The sequence below is a fragment of the Mauremys mutica genome, chromosome 11, assembly GCF_020497125.1.
Source record: "Mauremys mutica isolate MM-2020 ecotype Southern chromosome 11, ASM2049712v1, whole genome shotgun sequence".
NCBI lineage: Eukaryota > Metazoa > Chordata > Testudines > Geoemydidae > Mauremys > Mauremys mutica.
In genome coordinates this window covers 55,836,228-55,853,692 of record NC_059082.1, presented here as the reverse complement: position 1 = coordinate 55,853,692, position 17,465 = coordinate 55,836,228, and the positions used below count along the sequence as shown (strand labels likewise).

Genomic DNA, 17,465 nt, shown 5'->3' with positions numbered 1-17,465 from the left:
CACTAGTTGTCACCTACAGCCCCCAACTAAAACCTCTCCAGCGCATCATCAAGGATCTACAACCTATTCTGAAGGATGATCCCTCACTCTCACAGACCTTGGGAGACAGGCCAGTCCTTGCCAGGGCTGCCCAGAGGATTCCGGGGGCCTGGGGTCTTCGGCGGCGGGGGGCCCTTCCGTTCCGGGACCCGCCGCCAAAGTGCCCCGAAGACCCGCGGCGGGAGCCCCCCGCCGCCGAATTACCGCCGAAGCGGGACCCGCCGCCGAAGCGCAGCCCGGTCTTCGGCGGTAATTCGGCGGCGGGGGGGTCCCCGCCGCGGGCCTTCGGGGCACTTCGGCGGCGGGTCCCGGAACAGAAGGGGCCCCCCGCCGCCGAAGACCGGGCTGCGCTTCGGCGGCGGCGGCGGCGGGTCCCGCTTCCCGCCCCGGCCCCAGCCCCAGCCCCAGCCTCTTACCCGAGCGTGTCTCCGGCGAGGCCTGAGCTCCATCCCGCTCAGAGCCGCGTGGTGAGGGGGCGGGGCTGTGAGCTCCACGCCGAGCGGAGGCAGCTGCCCCGCCCCCTCCCCACGCCGCTCTGAGCGGGGCGGGGCTCAGGCCCCGTTGGAGCTCCCAGCCCCGCCCCCTCACCACGCGGCTCTGAGCGGGGCGGGGCTCAGGGGCTCGGCCGGAGACTTGGCGCTTGATGCGCTGAGGCTCCAGGAGAGGGGCGGAGGTGGGAGCCTCCGCTCTTCTCTTGGGGGCCCCTGCGGAGCCCGGGGCAAATTGCCCCCTTTGCCCCCCCCTCTGGGCAGCCCTGGTCCTTGCTTACAGACAGCCCCCCAACCTGAAGCAAATACTCACCAGCAACTACACACCACACAACAAAAACACCAACCCAGGAACCAAACCCTGCTACAATCCCCTGGGCTAACTCTGTCCACATATCTATTCAAGGGACACCATCATAGGACCTAATCACATCAGCCACACCATCCTGCACATCTACCAATGTGATATATGCCATCATGTGCCAGCAATGCCCTTCTGCCATGTACATTGGCCAAACTGGACAGTCTCTACACAAAAGAATAAATGGACACAACTGACAACAGGAATCATAACATTCAAAAACCAGTAGGAGAACACTTCAATCTCTCTGGTCACTCAATAATAGACCTCTAAGTGGCAATTCTTCAACAAAAAACTTCAAAAACAGACTCCAATGTGAAGCTGCAGAACTGGAATTAATTTGCAAATTGGACACCATCAGATTAGGCCTGAATAAAGACTGGGAGTAGTTGGGTCATTACAAAACCTAAACTTAATTTTCCCAATACTAATTTCTCCCTACTGTTACTCACACCTTCTTGTCAACTGTCTGTAATGGGCCATTCTCTTACCACTTCAAAAAAGTTATTTCTCCTCCCTTGGTATCCTGCTGTTAATTGATTTCTTGTTAGACTGACTTAATACTTGGTAAAGCAACCTTTCATGTATTTATGCCTGCTCCTGTATCTTTTACTTCATACATCTGATGAAGTGGGTTCTAGCCCATGAAAGCTTATGTCCAAATAAATTAGTCTCTAAAGTGCCACAAGGACTCCTTGGTTTTTTTGCTGATACAGACTAACACAGCTACCACTGAAACTAGTTTACCTGTGTATTCATAGGAAATAGAATATTAGCTTCAAAGCAAAGATCTGTCCGTGAAGAAAGATGATGGGTACAGTTTTCAAAAGTGCCTAGGGCACCTAGTAGCCTAAGTCCAGTGAAAATCATTGGGAGTTAGGATTCAAAGTGACTTAGGAACTTTAGAAAATGTTCCCTGTTCTCTTGTGGACACAGCACTCCATGAGGACCCAAAAGAGCTGGGTTCCGTTCCTGACTCCATCACAGACTTCCTATGAGATGTTACGAAATTGATTGGTTATAATGTAAGCACAAGGGGCAGAATTAAGATTCCACAGTACACTTTATATCTGATATTGCTGGATGGCTGAGTGATGGACTTTACAAACAACTTTCTTTTAGCATAGCTTTTTGTGAATAATAGGATACATATATTCATTGATTCATAGATTCCAGGACCAGAAGGCACCATTGTGACTTCCTGTATAACACAGATTCATGAACTACCCCATAATAATTCCTAGAGCAGATCTTTTAGAAAAACATCCCATCTTGATTTAAAAATTGTCAGTGATGGAGACTCCACCATAACCCCGAGTAAGTTCTCTCAGTTGTTAATTACTCTCACCGTTAAAAATGTGCACCTTTATTTCCTGTCTGAATTTGCCAAGCTTCAACTTCCAGCCATTGGATAGGGTTACCTTTCTCTGCTAGATTGAAGAGCCTATTGTTAAATATTTGTTCCCCCATGTAGATAATCAAGTCACCCTTTAACCGTCTCTTTGTTAAAATTAATAGATTGAATGCCTTCAGTCTCCCCCTGTTTTCTAATCCTTTAACCATTCTCATGGCTCTTCTCTGAACCACCTCCATTTTATCAACATCCTTCTTGAATTGAGGACACCAAAATTGGACACAGTATTTTCGCAACAGTCACACCAGTACCAAATCTAGAGGTAAAATAACATTTTTGCTCCTACTAGAGATCCTCTGTTTATGCACCCCAGGATCGCATTAGCTCTTGGCCGCAGCATCACACTGGCAGCTCATGTTGTATGTCACTTATGGTTTGTATTAACTCTGACGTGTTTGGGGATAGAGTAGAGAAACTCTGTTTTGGATATGAGATTTAATGCATTTTCCATACAAAAGTATGTGGAATATTTTAGATATTACTGTATGGGTTTTCCATTGCACTCATCACCCCATATCTAGGTGCCACATGAACATTAATTAGTTTGTCTCCCAATGCTGCAAAGTAGGGAAGTATTATTACCTCCATTTTACAAAGAGGCACAGGGATATCAAGTGATCTGCCCAAAGTCACACACAGAATTGACTCCTGATCCCAGTCCAATGGCATAATCATAAAACCAACCTTCCTCTCATTTGGTTAAATAGCGAGGAATCAACTGTACTGCAGTAGACAATGGAAACCCTCCCTTCTGACTCCAGCCCACACTCTTAGTTCCTTGGCACAGAACTCCTCTCATCCCAAGAAAATAAAGAATTACATCCAAGATTAAAGACAAATGAAACCAAAACAACCAGCATTCTTTCCATGATCCAAACTGTGCCTGGGCATTAGACTCACCACATGCAGTCTCAGAGGGTACATCTACACTTTGAGCTGAAGGTGTGAGTTCCATCTCCAGGACACACACCCATGCTAGCTCTGATGCAGCAGTGGTCTCAAGTAGGTACCTATCCAAAATGGTCAGCACAGACTATGAGCAGCTAGCCCCTCCCACCGCTTGTGCCGTGAGGACTCTGCTCTATTTTTAGTGCACTAGGTTGACCAGAGCTAGTGAGAATATGTTTCCTTGAGCTGGAATGTACACCTCCAGCTCAATGTGTAGATGTACCCAGAGTCTGCTAGCCACAGCCACCTTGGCTGGATGATCCTCTCTTTCTATCTCTTCTGCTGAGTGTCTAATGAGATTTCAGTATTGTAGGTGCCTCTGCTGGGTTTTGGCAGAGTAACACTGCCCTGCCGTGGCTCAGGAGCATGGGTACCAAGCACAGGGTAGACTGTTCAGAACCACGGCACACACCCCACATTGGCTGTGACTTGTATTTAGATTTCACCAATTAATCAAATGTATACCCTCAAGCACTATACCCGGAGTCACACACATTCCCCTTGGGTACTCCAATCTATTTTGCCACCCAGGTGAGCCTACCTATGCGATAGATGGTCCCTTACACCAAGCACCAGAGCAATATTCAGGTTACTTCCTGTCCCAAAGGACCAGTCACTTACCCCAGGTCAATTGCACTTGGGATCTCACACCAAAGACAACTCCTGTAGTCAATCCTATAATAATAAATCATAGGAAAGGAAATTTAGAACATTAATGCAGGTAAACATAAGTACTCAAATGAGTTACAATCTTAAATTTCAAAAGGAAATAGAAGCTTCTATAATCTGTAAGCACTAGCTGTCCTTTAGGGCTAACCCTAACTAAGCAGCTGGGGATCTCTTGTCAATGCTTAGAAAAACTTTGCCCACTGGAGTCCAAGCAGCAGAGAGAGTCCTAGTTCCTTTTGTTTGGGGTTTTTAACCCCCCCCCGCCCGCCATGTGCTCTGAGCTGCAAAGTCAGCTGATGGGATCTTCACGGGGGTGGGGGGGAGGGAGGCAAGAAAGAGAGAGCAAAAATAGCAAATATCTTTTGTCCTATTTCATGTTCCACAATAGTTAACCTGGTGCTGATGGACCTTGCCTGTTGGACAGGACGTAACACCTTCTGTTGGAAATCAGCACGTGACACTAGTTAATGGCTAGCCCTTGCCTGGTAATTCACACAGTCACAGAGGCTTACAATACAACCCCCTACCATTACTTTACAAGATCGGATACAGATGTTATTAGATTCATGCAGGCAGCAACTTACAAATATTCAATTAAGTCAAAACACTAAACACATTTTTATGATTCTAATACTACTATTTTAACAATGCTAGCACACAGGTGAGGCAGACTAAATCCAGGTACGTGTTTATTAGTGTTCAGCTTAGACATGGGGACTTTGACATGAGCTGGCATCTGGTCTGCCAGCACCTCAGGCAGCATGAAGAATTTGTGAGGAAACCTCACAGCTTCTTGATCTATTTCTCTCATCCCAGCTTTCTACACAGAAGCACAAAGTAATCAGGCAGATGGTCTGACATAATCAGATTACACTACCCAACAGATGGCCTGAATGCTCAGTGCTGGGAGTGCAGAGCTGGAAAACTGTGCCAGCCATGACAGTATGCTCAATGTTTATTTCTTTCACCATTTCTTATTGATCACACCAAGTATTTGTGGCACACAATTCCAATCTGGGAGCCTAAAACATACAAGGAAAAAATAGTAATAAAACTATCTGAATGGTGAAATTGAACGAGAAAGCAGGAGTGCTCACTTGGCCATCATGCCCTTATTTTAAGCCTGAATGAGGTTTAATGCCTTTTCACAAAGGAGACACAAAGCATCCCAACACCTCCTCCTCAAACTTAATACACTTGTATAGTTACCGTGACGCTGGCAGGCCAGATGCCAGCTCTTGCCCAGGCCCCAGGCATTAGCTAAGAACTGACAAACTCATAGCTAGAGACCAGATCAGTTCACCTGTATGTTAGTTTTGCTCAAAATAGGTATTTATCTTATAAGAATGTATTTCGACTCGATGAAATGCTTGCAAATTGCTGCATGCATTAATCTCACTTGGAATGTCGGTATTCCATGCTGTAAGAAAATAGGTACATTTTACTTTATATCTTTGAGAATGTTTGCTCTGAAATTGTGAACCCAGGTGTGCGAATCATTCCTCTCCTATTCCCACCATCCCACTCATACCGAAGGACTGTCAAAATCAGATGAGCTGGGACCCTGGCAGACCAGGTGCCCGCTCATGCTGACGCTCCAGATCAATTCACTTGTGTATTAGTATAGATCAAAGTAATCGGTAAATGTGTAAGATTGTTTTTGGTGTTTAATCTTCATGAAAACAAGTGAGATGTTACTTGCAATGTTTTCACGCATCTGCATCCCATTATAATGTAGTTGCAAATACTTACATTGTATATACCCCACAACTAAATAACCCATCAAACGAGCAGTCAAATGAGAAAGAAGCCGTGTGAAATGCAAATGAAGAACTTCAACAGAAAAGTGCTAATTTTAAAGCAAGTGGTCATTGTGTGTGATGATTGGAGGTCAAAGACTCAAAATGCATTCGCCACTTTCTGTTATCAAAGGAAAAGCCCACATGGGTAGTGACACTGTCAGCTTGTCTTCTGGGAGAAGAAGCTACAGTATAAGTATGGATTCAGGGAAAGATCCATTATCTTTGGACTGTTTGGATTCTAACAGGGCAGAACAACTGAACAAGAATATGGAGATCCCCAGAGTTATTCTGGGTGGCCCTGAGAGACTTTTGGGAAGCTGGCAGATTACTACATCTCTGCTACTATTTGGAATTATATACTGTTACTCACCTGTTCATATATTTTACCTGCTTTAGCCCCTCAATAACTCTAGTTTCCTTTTCTTAGCTAATGAACCTTTAGTTAGTTTACTATAGAATTGGCTGCCAGCACTGCCTTTGCTGTAAGATCTGGAGTGCCAATTGATCTGGGGTATGTGACTGGTCTCTTGGGACTGGGAGCAACCTGATGTGGTGGTTTTTGATATAAGTGACCTTTTATTACGAAGTCCAGTTTGTCCGGATGGTAAGATAGACTGGAGACTCCAAGGGGACTGTCTGTGACTCCATGGCAAGACTGTTATAGTGATCCAGGAGTTCACCTTTGTTACTGGCTTGGTGAAATCTAATTATCAACCACACCACCGGTCTGGAGTGTCTGTCCTGTTTTCTGACAGTCTGCCCTGAGGCAGGCATTCATGGTCGTGAGCAACTCCAGACAGCGTGATGGTTTCTTTCCTTCCCCATTATCTATCCAGGCAACAGAAAATGCACTGGATGAGCTTGGGGGTGGGGGGAGCTAGTGAGCTCAGAGGAAATCCCAAAGACTAAACAATATAGTGGGCAAAAGTGAAGATGCAGGGCACTGATGGCTGGTGAGTCCACAGTCACAAGGACTAGCAAGCCCAGAGAAGCTATTTAGTATTTTTATCAGTGACCTGGAAGAAAACCTAAGATAACTGGTAACGTTTGCAGAAGACCCAAAGATTGGGGGAGTGGTAAATAATGAAGAGGACAAGTCACTGATACAGAGCAATCTGGGTGCAAGCAAACAATATGCATTTTAATATGGCCAAATGTAAAGTTAGATATTTAAGAACAAAGAATGGGGACTATCCTGAGAAGCAGTGAAAAAGATGTGGGGGGGGTGGCATAATAAGAAAACATCTCCGTCAGCAGCAAGCATTATCTAAGCCAACCCACGTAAGAAAAAAATTGGCAAACCACCCCCCAAGCCAAGGCTGTGGCATAAGTGTTACCTCATTCAAACGTATTCACTATCCATAACTATAAACTATTAAAGTAAGAAAGCCTTTATTACAATTTAGCAATTCATCTTTATATTTCAATATCATAATTCAGTATACATATTGTGGCAGAGCTCTGACCTTGCCCCCGTGGGTCCTGTGCTTCTAGGCGGGTTTATGCTAGCCTCAGTGGCTCACTGTGACCCTCCACGTAGCTCTTCTCTCTCTAGGGCCAGGGTTACAGTCTACTGAGCCCTTTTCATCATAGGCCAGCAAGGAGGTTGGTGAGAGAACTCCCACAGTCTCTGTTGTCCCTGGGGGCTTATTTCAAACAGTTTATCCTCCTGTCCTGACAGGGGCCTCACTTCCCCTCCCAGGAGATGTTCCTGTACTGGTGGGTTGGGGGGAACCCAGGCCCACCCTCTACTCTGGGTTCCGGCCCAGGGACCCTAATGGTAGCAGCTGTTGGCAGCCAACCTTTCACTGCCAGATTTGCTACATTTCCCTGGGCCACTTCTCCACAGCTCTCCTGCTTCTTCCTTCTTCACCCTTACCTTAGGGCTCCCTTACCAATGGTTTGAGGGTGTCTTCATTAACCAGCCCTTCAGCTGCACTTCCTCTCCCCTGGCTCCCTTCTGCCTGACTGGAGTGAGTCCTTTTTATAGTATCAGCGGGGCCTTAATTAGAGTCAGGTGGTCCTATTAGCTTAATGGCCTCACTGACTTTTTGCAGGTTAACTAGAGTCAGGTGTTCTCATTAGCCTGGAGCAGCCCCTGCTCTGTCAGTCAGGGAACAGAAAACTGTTAATCCAGTGGCCAGTATATCTGCCTTCTGCTATACCCAACTGGCCTGGGTCTATCACAATATGTTATCCTAACCTGCCCCAGTGAATCATAACCTTGAGATGATGGAGCAGCTTGAGTGTTCTCATGATCCCAAGAGCGATGCTATCGGGAGTCTTGCACTCCCTGTAGGGTCACCCAAGGAAGCAAGGTCAAAGGTGAGGTTCCAGACGAACAGCAATCCACCCCACCCCACCCCACGTCCTCAACAGCAGTGATTGCTCTCAACGGCTGTGGAGGTGGACGAAGGCTGCAGCAGGATGGCACTCTCCAATCTTCTTGGTTCCCTTGCCGTTGGATTAAGAGTTTCATCCTGTCAAGTACCATGTGGGCATTGGCATCTCCACGTTAAAAGAACTCATGCACATATGTCCAAGTCCAGCACCCAGGTGGCAGCTGTTAGATGGTTGTTTTTGCATTTGGACAGAGGGAAGAGTGCAACTCAGCAGCTATGAAAGAGCTGCCCTTTTTAGAACCTGCTCTGCTCACCCCACATGGGGAGAGGCTAGAAAAGGTGCCCTGCTCATAGTCTTCCTCGTCTCCCCACAACTGCATAACTGCATTCAGAGGGATTGTCTTACTGCAATTGGTACCCATCCACCTGCTTCTTAGAATGGACTTTTCTAAATGCAGCTTTGCCTAGAAATTTGGAAAGAACATATTAAAGGCAAAAATGGTCAGGACAGAGAAAGTACCATGGTATTCACTCCATTTTTAATCCTTACCAGTGCTTTCTCATTGGTTTTCCCAACCTTTGGCCTTTTATACCTACCAAAGACATAGGTACCAGTAGGTTTTGCTGCGCTTATGTTCTTTTTGCCAGCAGGGCACCAGAAAAAGGGGGAGCAGGGGGCCATGGGCCTCCCACTTTTTACTAGCCATAAGGCCAAGCGACATGGGATAGGCGATGGAGAGGAGCTACTGGGGACGGGGTCATGGTGGGAAGAGGTGACACAGGAGCAGGGCCTCGGGGAAAGAGGCAGCATGAAGGCAGGGACTTGGGGGGCAGGGCCATTGTTCAGGCTCCTGTGACCCCCCGTTCTTTTAGGGTGCTTCTGCTGCTCCTGTTTGGCAGTCATACCAGGAGAACATCAATGATCCTTCCATTGTCAGTGCTGATAGGTGAAGGGTCACTTACACCATGTTTTCTCTTCAACTGAGGTAGTTCATGCAGCAGTTCCTTCTTGAAGTGGGTTCATGGGAAATTGCCATAGTTAAAGTCCTGGTACCAATGTATACAGAACTATTAGGAATCCAAAATTAATTTATCCCATTGAAAGATAGTCTTACCTGCTAGCTTCTCAATTCAGACTCATGTCACTTAACATTTTAGCGCACTTTTTAAGCACTACTGCCTCTGTATCTCCAATGTCATCTTCAAGATATGATGTTCACACTATATTTCTCATTAATTCCACTGCACTAGGAAATTAAACTAGTGTGATGGCTGGTACCAGTGCATTTTGCTCTCATGGATCCATGCAGTAGAAAGACCTGACAGTCAACCCATGCTTGAATCAAGTTGCCAACACAGCACTGAGTCAGTGCAAGTCTCTCTGGAGTTGTCTGATACTGTGCCACTAATGTAGGCATGGTGAACACCCCCACCATCCTGCAATGGTGCTTCAGAAAAGGTATAAAGGGTGTTTCTTTTCAAATCCATCCATCCAAGAATGGTAGTTTTCCAGTGTTTCTGCTTCATACTGAGGCTGATTGGAGAACGGCCGTCTTTTCCAAAGAAATGTGCATCTTCAGATGGAAAAAAGTGACATAAGCACCACTCAGATGTTGGAGATATTGCGAGGAATGGGAATTTGAATTGTGGCCTTTGAGCCGAGACTCCATCTCACTCAGCCCATCCCTGAGGGGCCCTGCAAATGAAAACCAAGAAGATACCACGTTGCAGGACAGCAAGCCATTCTCCGTCTCTCACTCATCACCACAGTGAACTCCAGTTTGTGCTATGTAGTGGGACAAGGCAATTGCACAGCTGTCCGACTCAAACACACATGGTGGGCACTAACGGCACAATTCTAGTGCCCTTCCAACTCTTTCTCTGAACAGTCAGTGCCTGCTGCTTCCACCATTCACATTCTTAGGAGAGCGTGAGCCCTGGAGCTGCTCTGACCTCACCTAACTGAATCTTTGTCTCAGAACAGCTCAGCACTTACCCTCGAGGCATATCAAACCCTTTTATCTGTCCATTTTCACATCCAGTCCCTGGCACTTCCCAAACATCAATGCTTTATTCCCAGAAGCACCCAGCTATGGTGGGGATTATTATTATTATTTCATCATGTCTGTTTTACAGCTGGAGAACTCAGACACAGGGATTAAATGACTTGCCTAGGATCACACAGAGTCATTAGCAGAGCTCAGCTGAGACTTGAGCCCAGAACTCCTGTGTCCCAAGCCAAAGCCTTCACCCAAAGGCCACCCCCCTTCACTGCCACATCTGCTTTCCCTCAAGCGTTTTCTCTGCCCCATTTAAATTGTATGAGACAGTGCTACATATTCCTGCCCTCATCGCTGTGCTTTTGTCAACTTTGGACTGTGTCAGAGGTAACTAAAAGCAGCCTCTGGTTGTTTCTCTTCTGTGTTGCAGGTGTCCTGTGGCTATCGGTCGTGTCTGAAGTGTTGTACATCACGCTGTTAGTTGTTGGGTTCAGCCTCATGTGCCTAGAGCTCTTCCATTCGAGTAATGTGATAGATGGGCTCAAGCTAAATGCCTTTGCTGCTGTCTTCACTGTGCTGTCAGGTAAGGGACCTTTCCACTCCTCAGTCGGCCTGGGACATCCAACCAAGTGAGATTCTGAAACTTTGAAAACATAGGTCTGCCGGACTCCTCTCAGCCATGTGCAGCTCACCTGGTTTCATTAGAGCTTTGGGAAAGGGTCAGCACGGTAGCCAGGGCTGCCCAGAGGGGGGGGCAAAGGGGGCAATTTGCCCCGGGCCCCGGGCTCCGCAGGGGCCCCCAAGAGAAGAGCGGAGGCTCCCGCCTCCGCCCCCCTCCTGGAGCCTCAGCGCATCAAGCGCTGAGTCTCCGGCCGAGCCCCTGAGCCCCGCCCCGATCCGAGCCGCGTGGTGAGGGGGCGGGGCTGGGAGCTCCAATGGGGCCTGAGCCCCGCCCCGCTCAGAGCGGCGTGGGGAGGGGGCGGGGCAGCTGCCTCCGCTCGGCGTGGAGCTCACAGCCCCGCCCCCTCACCACGCGGCTCTGAGCGGGACGGAGCTCAGGCCTCGCCGGAGACGCGCTCGGGTAAGAGGCTGGGGCTGGGGCCGGGGCGGGAAGCGGGACCCGCCGCCGCCGCCGCCGAAGCGCAGCCCGGTCTTCGGCGGTGGGGGGCCCCTTCTGTTCCGGGACCCGCTGCCGAAGTGCCCCGAAGGCCCGCGGTGGGGACCCCCCCGCCGCCGAATTACCGCCGAAGACCGGGCTGCGCTTCGGCGGCGGGTCCCGCTTCGGCGGTAATTCGGCGGCGGGGGGCTCCCGCCGCGGGTCTTCGGGGCACTTTGGCGGCGGGTCCCAGAACGGAAGGGCCCCCCACCGCCGAAGACCCCAGGCCCCCGGAATCCTCTGGGCGGCCCTGACGGTAGCCCCCTAGAACTGAAAATATCTGGAGCTAAATCCAAAGTGATGGCACACTCGTTAATCTTCCTACACCACCGACACTGCCCTGATTATGTCATCTATAAACCTCCTCTCTCGGCATCACCCTCCTGGTCACCAAATAGGAAAATGAGAAGGTGTGTTTTTGAAAATCCCTTTTTAATCTTCACGTTAAAGAACAGAGGAGGGCTAGAGGGTGCAGGAAAAAGGAAAGGGGTCTAGCTGATGCATTAGGAGAATTAAGAATGAGAAGCATTGTAGGAGCCACAGCGGGTGAAGAAAACTTGGTGTTACTGAAGGAGGACAGCTCAGGATCAACTCCATGGACATGAATGAGGAAGTTCACACCTCTCAGATCTATTGTCTCAGGCTGGCTGCAGATTCCAGCAGACTAAACTGTGTTAGGCTTTGTCTACGCTGCAGCTGGGAGTGTGGATCCCAACTCGGGTAGATTGATGCACACCAGCTCTGTTTGTGCTAGCATGCTAAAATTAATAGTGTGGATGTTGCAGCACAAGCTGCGGCATGGGCTAGCCACCTGAGCTTGGGGGTCAGCCAGGATTGCACTTGGGCAGCTAAGCCATGCCAATTCCTATGCTGCAATGGCCACACTGCTATTTTTAGTGTGCTAGCTTGAGCAGAGCTAGCATGAGTCTGTCTGCCCAGGCTAAGAGGCATGCTCCCAACTGCAGTGTAGATAGACCCAACCATGCATTCTAGACACAGAGTGAAAGTGAGGGTCTGATGACAGCATGTGAATGCTTCAGCTAGGGTCCCTGGTATATGCCTAATGTGCTTTGCTTCCCTGCCAGCTCTCTGACTCCTAAAGTTGCTGGAGCCCTAAATTGTGACTCTTGCACTAGGACAGAAATTGACCGAGTATCTCAGAAGGGTGAGGATGGCCACACACCCTTGAAACATCTGGCATCTGACCCTTTGTGTGATTCCCTCTCACACAGCCTGTACATGTGGGGCCATGCAAATGAAAACCAAGAAGATAAAGAGTGCAGGACAGCAAGCCGTCCTCTCTCTCTCACCAATGGCCACAATGAACTCAGCAGCACTCCAGTTTGTGCTAGGCAGTAGACTCACTGTGAAGGGGGAGAATTACAACATTAACTTCCTTGTTGCTACTGTGATTGCAAAGAGAAAATTCCATCTTCTGGAATCCACCCTTTAGCAAACCTGGCAGTGCACATATTTCTTTTCCCCCAGTGGTCAAGATGCCTGCGCTGTCATTTCCAAACCTCCATGCTATGTGTCTTTGGAACCCTCTCATTAATCTGCCCCAAGATCAGGAAGTAGCCACTTGCCCCCACCCACAAGGGCTAGTAAAATACAATCCACAGCTTGCTTACCACCAATCCTCATTGACCAACTGCTCTGCAGCCACAACCCCTCTCCTTGTCTCTGTCCCCTCCCCAAATTCTCTGTCTCCTGCTCTCCCCCCCAACCACTATAACAAAAAAGTGGTGAGACTGTCTGCTGACAACTCTCCTGTGTCCACAGCAAGCATCCCCATAAAACAAAGCATGCTATATTATAACAGAGACAACTTGTAGCAAGCAACGTGAGTTTTTAACTCTTATTGCTCAGATGTACCGAAAGTTCACACTAGAAACATCAGGGGTGGGGTGTTCACCAGGGGCACTGGCTTTGGCACATTCCCACAAACTACCCAGGCAACCATAAGGTAGCTGCATAGAAACCTTTGCACAATTTTTTTCTTTATTGTAGGTTTACCATATTTGAACATCCACAAAAAAAAGAGGACATGCCACAGGGGGGAAATGGGGAGAGGAAGGGGAGTGTTGGCCCTGCGCACAGTCCACCCCCACTCCTCCCATGCTCTGCTCCCACTCTGCCCCATGTCCTGCCCCCTCCCTGCTCAGCACTGCCACTGCACCCCTCCTCACCCCTTGGCCTGCTGCTGACTTGCTGTGTCCCTCCTCAGGCCCCACCCATGACTTGCCTCCTCCACCTGCCACTCACCTCCTCACTCTCCTGCCAGAAACCCCCATGACCGCCCCGAGAACCCACGCCTGCTGCTAGCTCGCCACTTCTTGCCTCCTCACCCCTGCCCACCCACCTGCTGCTGGCTTCATCGCCGCTCGCCTCTTCAACCCCCGCTGCCCGCCGCTGGCCTTTTCACCCCCCCCACCTACTCACCCCTCATCTATTCAGCCCCCTCTGCTCACCGCTTGCCTCTCCACCCCGCCCCACTCGCCTATTCACCCCTCCTGCTGTAGGTCCCTCTGGCTCCTAGGATCGGGGCAGCCGAGGGGTCTCCACATGCTGCACCCGCCACAAGCACGAGCTCCGTGGCTCCCATTGGCCAGGAAAAGCACCAATGGGAGCTCCCGGAGCCGGGCTTGTAGGCACCGGCAGCGCACAGAGAGCATTCTATCCCCACCCCCAACCCAACCGGACCCGACCCTAAGAGCCAGAGGGACCTGCCAGGGGGGATAGGTGGGGAGTCCCAGCGGTGCTTACCTGGGGCAGCTCCTGGGAAGCATCCCGCAGATCCCTCTGGCTCGGGGGGAGAGGGTTATCTGCCCGCTGCCCGTGCCTGCAGGCCCCACTCCTGCAGCTCTAATTGGACAAGAGGGAGCCGGTGCAGCATGTGGAGACCCCCTCTGCCTCTGTGCCTAGAGGCCACCCACACTGCAGGCTCCTGCCGGCGGACAAGCGCCAGGAGCTGCCCCAGGACGCGCTGCCAGCCTCGGGACTTTGGGTTACCATATGTCCATATTTTTCCAGACATTTTTAGATATTTAAAAATTTCCTCCTGGACGGCGATTTAAGAACTAAGAGGCTGGACATGTCTAGGAAAATATGGACGTATGGTAACCCTACTTTATTGGTGCATGCACAGTGCAATCCTTCCAGACTGCACAACTGCACAAACAAAGAAGGTAACATGTTCTTAAATACTGTTCACAATTTGGGTCTCCCCTGAAAAACCTTAGTGGGTGCCATGCACTACCTTGGGTTAAAATTGACCAACAGACTATTTTGTCCTGCATCACAGCCATAGTTTGAGCTCCAGCTTTGTGCAAAAAGCACTGATCTAGAAACTTTTTGAAAACTGCTATTTTTTCAGGGCTTATATCTCCAGAACCCTTGGCTCAAATGACCCTAAATGTGGGTCACGAACCCTACTCCACACTACCTCAAGGCATAGCAAATTTCAACACAATCCATGCAAACATGTGTGGATTTTAGAAATATAGTCCTTTAAACAGGAAGGATAGAGGGATGATGGAGGGAAAGAGCTCTTCTACACAACCATCTGCAGGAGAGGAGGCTTTGAAAGGTATGAAGTGGCCCATTCATCTCAGTGTAGTGTTCTCAGCTGAATGAGAATACCCTGTGAAGATGAATACAGCCTTGAACAGTAGCTCTGAGATGTGTGACCTGCACCATTCATATCAGTGGGTATTCCCATCCTCCTCCTCCAGGCTTCAGAGCTGTGATATGCATGACATATACCCATTCTGTTTCCCACCCAAAGGGGCAGGACTTTCCCAGAGCATGGGGACAAGGAGAAGGCCTCAGGTCCTCCCAGAGAGGCCAGGCCCCCAAGACCCCAGCCCAGATAAAGGGAGTGGGATCCAACCCCTGTATGTGGGCATTGGCCCCTCAGATCCTTACACACAGAGGTCAGCAAGAGGGGCTCAGATACTGCCAAAAAACAAATCCCCCTCAGATTTGGAGGGGACAGAGGAAGGCTCAGGTCCTCCATAGAGGGGGGGGAAGGGTCCCTCAGCTCTGGGCACAGACACAGGAGGGGACAATGTAGGGCTGGTAGGTGCCCTTGCCTCTATTCTTCCCCAGTTGTCCTGCCACTCACCCCTTCTGTACACCACAAGCCTTAGAATAATAGAATATTAGGGTTGGAAGGGACCTCAGGAGGTCATCTAGTCCAACCCCCTGCTCAAAGCAGGACCAATCCCCAGACAGATTTTTACCCCAGTTCCCTAAATGGCCCCCTCAAGGATTGAATTCACAACCCTGGGTTTAACAGGCCAATGCTCAAACCACTGAGCTATCCCTCCTTTTCCTCACTGGAACCCCCAATCTGCACTGACAGGGCTGGGAGTGTGTGTGTGTGTGGGGGGGGCGGTTTGGGAAGCACTGGAAGAGCTGGGAGTGCAGGGGGTTTGGGAAGCACTGGCAGGGCTGGGAAGCACTGGCAGAGCTGTGGGGTGCAGGGGGGTTAGGAAGCACTGGCAGAGCTGTGGGGTGCAGGGGGGTTAGGAAGCACTGGCAGAGCTATGGGGTGCAGGGGGGTTGAGGGACACTGACAGAGTTGGAGTACAGGGAATGTACTAGCAGAGCTGTGGAGTGCAAAGGATTTGGGGGTGCACTGGCAGAGCTGGGGGTTGGGGTGCACCGGCAGAGCTGGGGCATTTATAGGGGTGGGATGCACTGACCCAGCTGTTGAGTGCCAGGCCTCTTGCCCCTTAGTTCCCAACCTCTCTCACCTCCCCTACTATCCATTGACATTTATCCCCCTTCCCCACACTGCATCCCCAAACCCCTCTTCTCCCCACTCCTCCACCCCTAATAAGCCTGCCCTCTCAGGACATTCACATATCTAATTTCCACCTCCCACCCCCACATGCTTTAAGAACATAGCATAAGAATGTCCATACTGGGTCAGACCAATGGACCATCTAGCCCAATGGCCTGTCTTCTGACAGTGGCCAATGTCCAATGCTTCAGAGCGAATGAACAAAACAGGACAATTATAGATTGATCCATCCCCTGTCATCCAGTCCCAGCATCTGGCAGTCAGGGACTTAAGGACACCAGAGCATGGGGTGGCGTTCCTGACCATCTTGGCTACTAACCTTTAATGGACCTATCTTCATTCTTTTTTTAAACCTGGTTATATTTTTGGCCTTCACAATGTCCCCTGGCAATGAGTTCCACTGGGCAACCTTGTATTGTGTGAAGAAGTACTTCCTTTTGTTTTAAACCTGCTGCCTATTCATTTCATTGGATGGCTCCTGGTTCTTGTGTTATGTGAAGAGACAAATAACACTTTCTTATGCACTTTCTCTATACCAATCATGATTTTATAGACCTCTATCATATCCCCCCTGTTCATTGCTTTTCCAAGATGAACAGCCCCAATCTTTTAAATCTCTCCTCATTCAGAAGCTGTTCCATACCCTTAATCAATTTTGTTGCTCTTCTCTGTACTTTTTCCAATTCTAAGATACCTTATTTGAGATAGGGCGACCAGAACTGTGCACTGTATTCAAGGTGTGGACATAGCATGGATTTCTATAGTGGCATTGTGATATTTACAACACTATTACCCATCCCTTTCCTAATGGTTCCTACCCTTCTGTTTGCTTTTTTGTCTGCCGCTGCACATAGTTCAGTGAAAACATCCACTCAGTCTGCAATCTCTCTAAGATCTTTCTTGAGTGGTAACAAAATAATGGGATCCAAATTAGCTATCATTTGGGATTGTGTTTTCCAACGTGCATTACTTTGCATTTATCAACCTTGAATTTCATCTGCCATTATGTTGCCCATTCACCCAGTTGAGAGATTCCTTTGTAGCTCTTCACAGTCAGCTTTGTATTTAACTATCTTGAGTAATTTTGTATCATCTGCAAACTTTGCCACTTCACGGTTTACCTCTTTTCCCAGTTCATTTATGAATATGTTGAACAGCACTGGTCCCAGGACTGATCCTTGCTCCCTTCCCCCCCATTTACTTCTTTCCTCTGTGAAAACTGTCCTTTTATTCCTACCCTTTATTTCCTGTCTTTTAACCAGTTACAGATCCATGCGCAGACCTTCCTTCTTATCCCATGACTGCTTACTTTGCTTAAGAGCCTTTAGTAAGGGACCTCAAAGGCTTTCTGGAAGTCCAAGTAGATTATATCCACTAGATCACCCTTGTCCTTTGAGCCCCTGGCACTGCTGCTGCCAGACCCCACCCCCCGGTGA

The 17,465-nt window shown here is 49.1% G+C and overlaps 1 protein-coding gene and 1 long non-coding RNA gene across 7 annotated transcripts in view; one reads left to right on the top strand and one right to left on the bottom strand.

The window, feature by feature from the left end:
* The window catches only part of GSG1L (GSG1 like), a 127,127-nt gene that overhangs the window by 46,585 nt on the left and 63,077 nt on the right, over positions 1 to 17,465 (top strand). For 5 of the 6 annotated variants that reach the window (XM_044980692.1, XM_044980691.1, XM_044980693.1 and 2 more), the window contains one exon: positions 10,494 to 10,646. The exons of the other annotated variant lie outside the window; for it this stretch is intronic. In XM_044980692.1, the coding sequence (XP_044836627.1) occupies positions 10,494 to 10,646 (153 nt within the window). The remainder of the gene's footprint in view (positions 1 to 10,493; positions 10,647 to 17,465) is intronic. 6 annotated transcript variants of the gene reach the window in all.
* Positions 1 to 17,465, bottom strand: part of LOC123344455 — a 51,450-nt gene that overhangs the window by 5,543 nt on the left and 28,442 nt on the right. Inside the window, exon 4 of the long non-coding RNA XR_006572558.1 lies at positions 3,872 to 3,925. This is a non-coding gene — a long non-coding RNA (uncharacterized LOC123344455). The remainder of the gene's footprint in view (positions 1 to 3,871; positions 3,926 to 17,465) is intronic.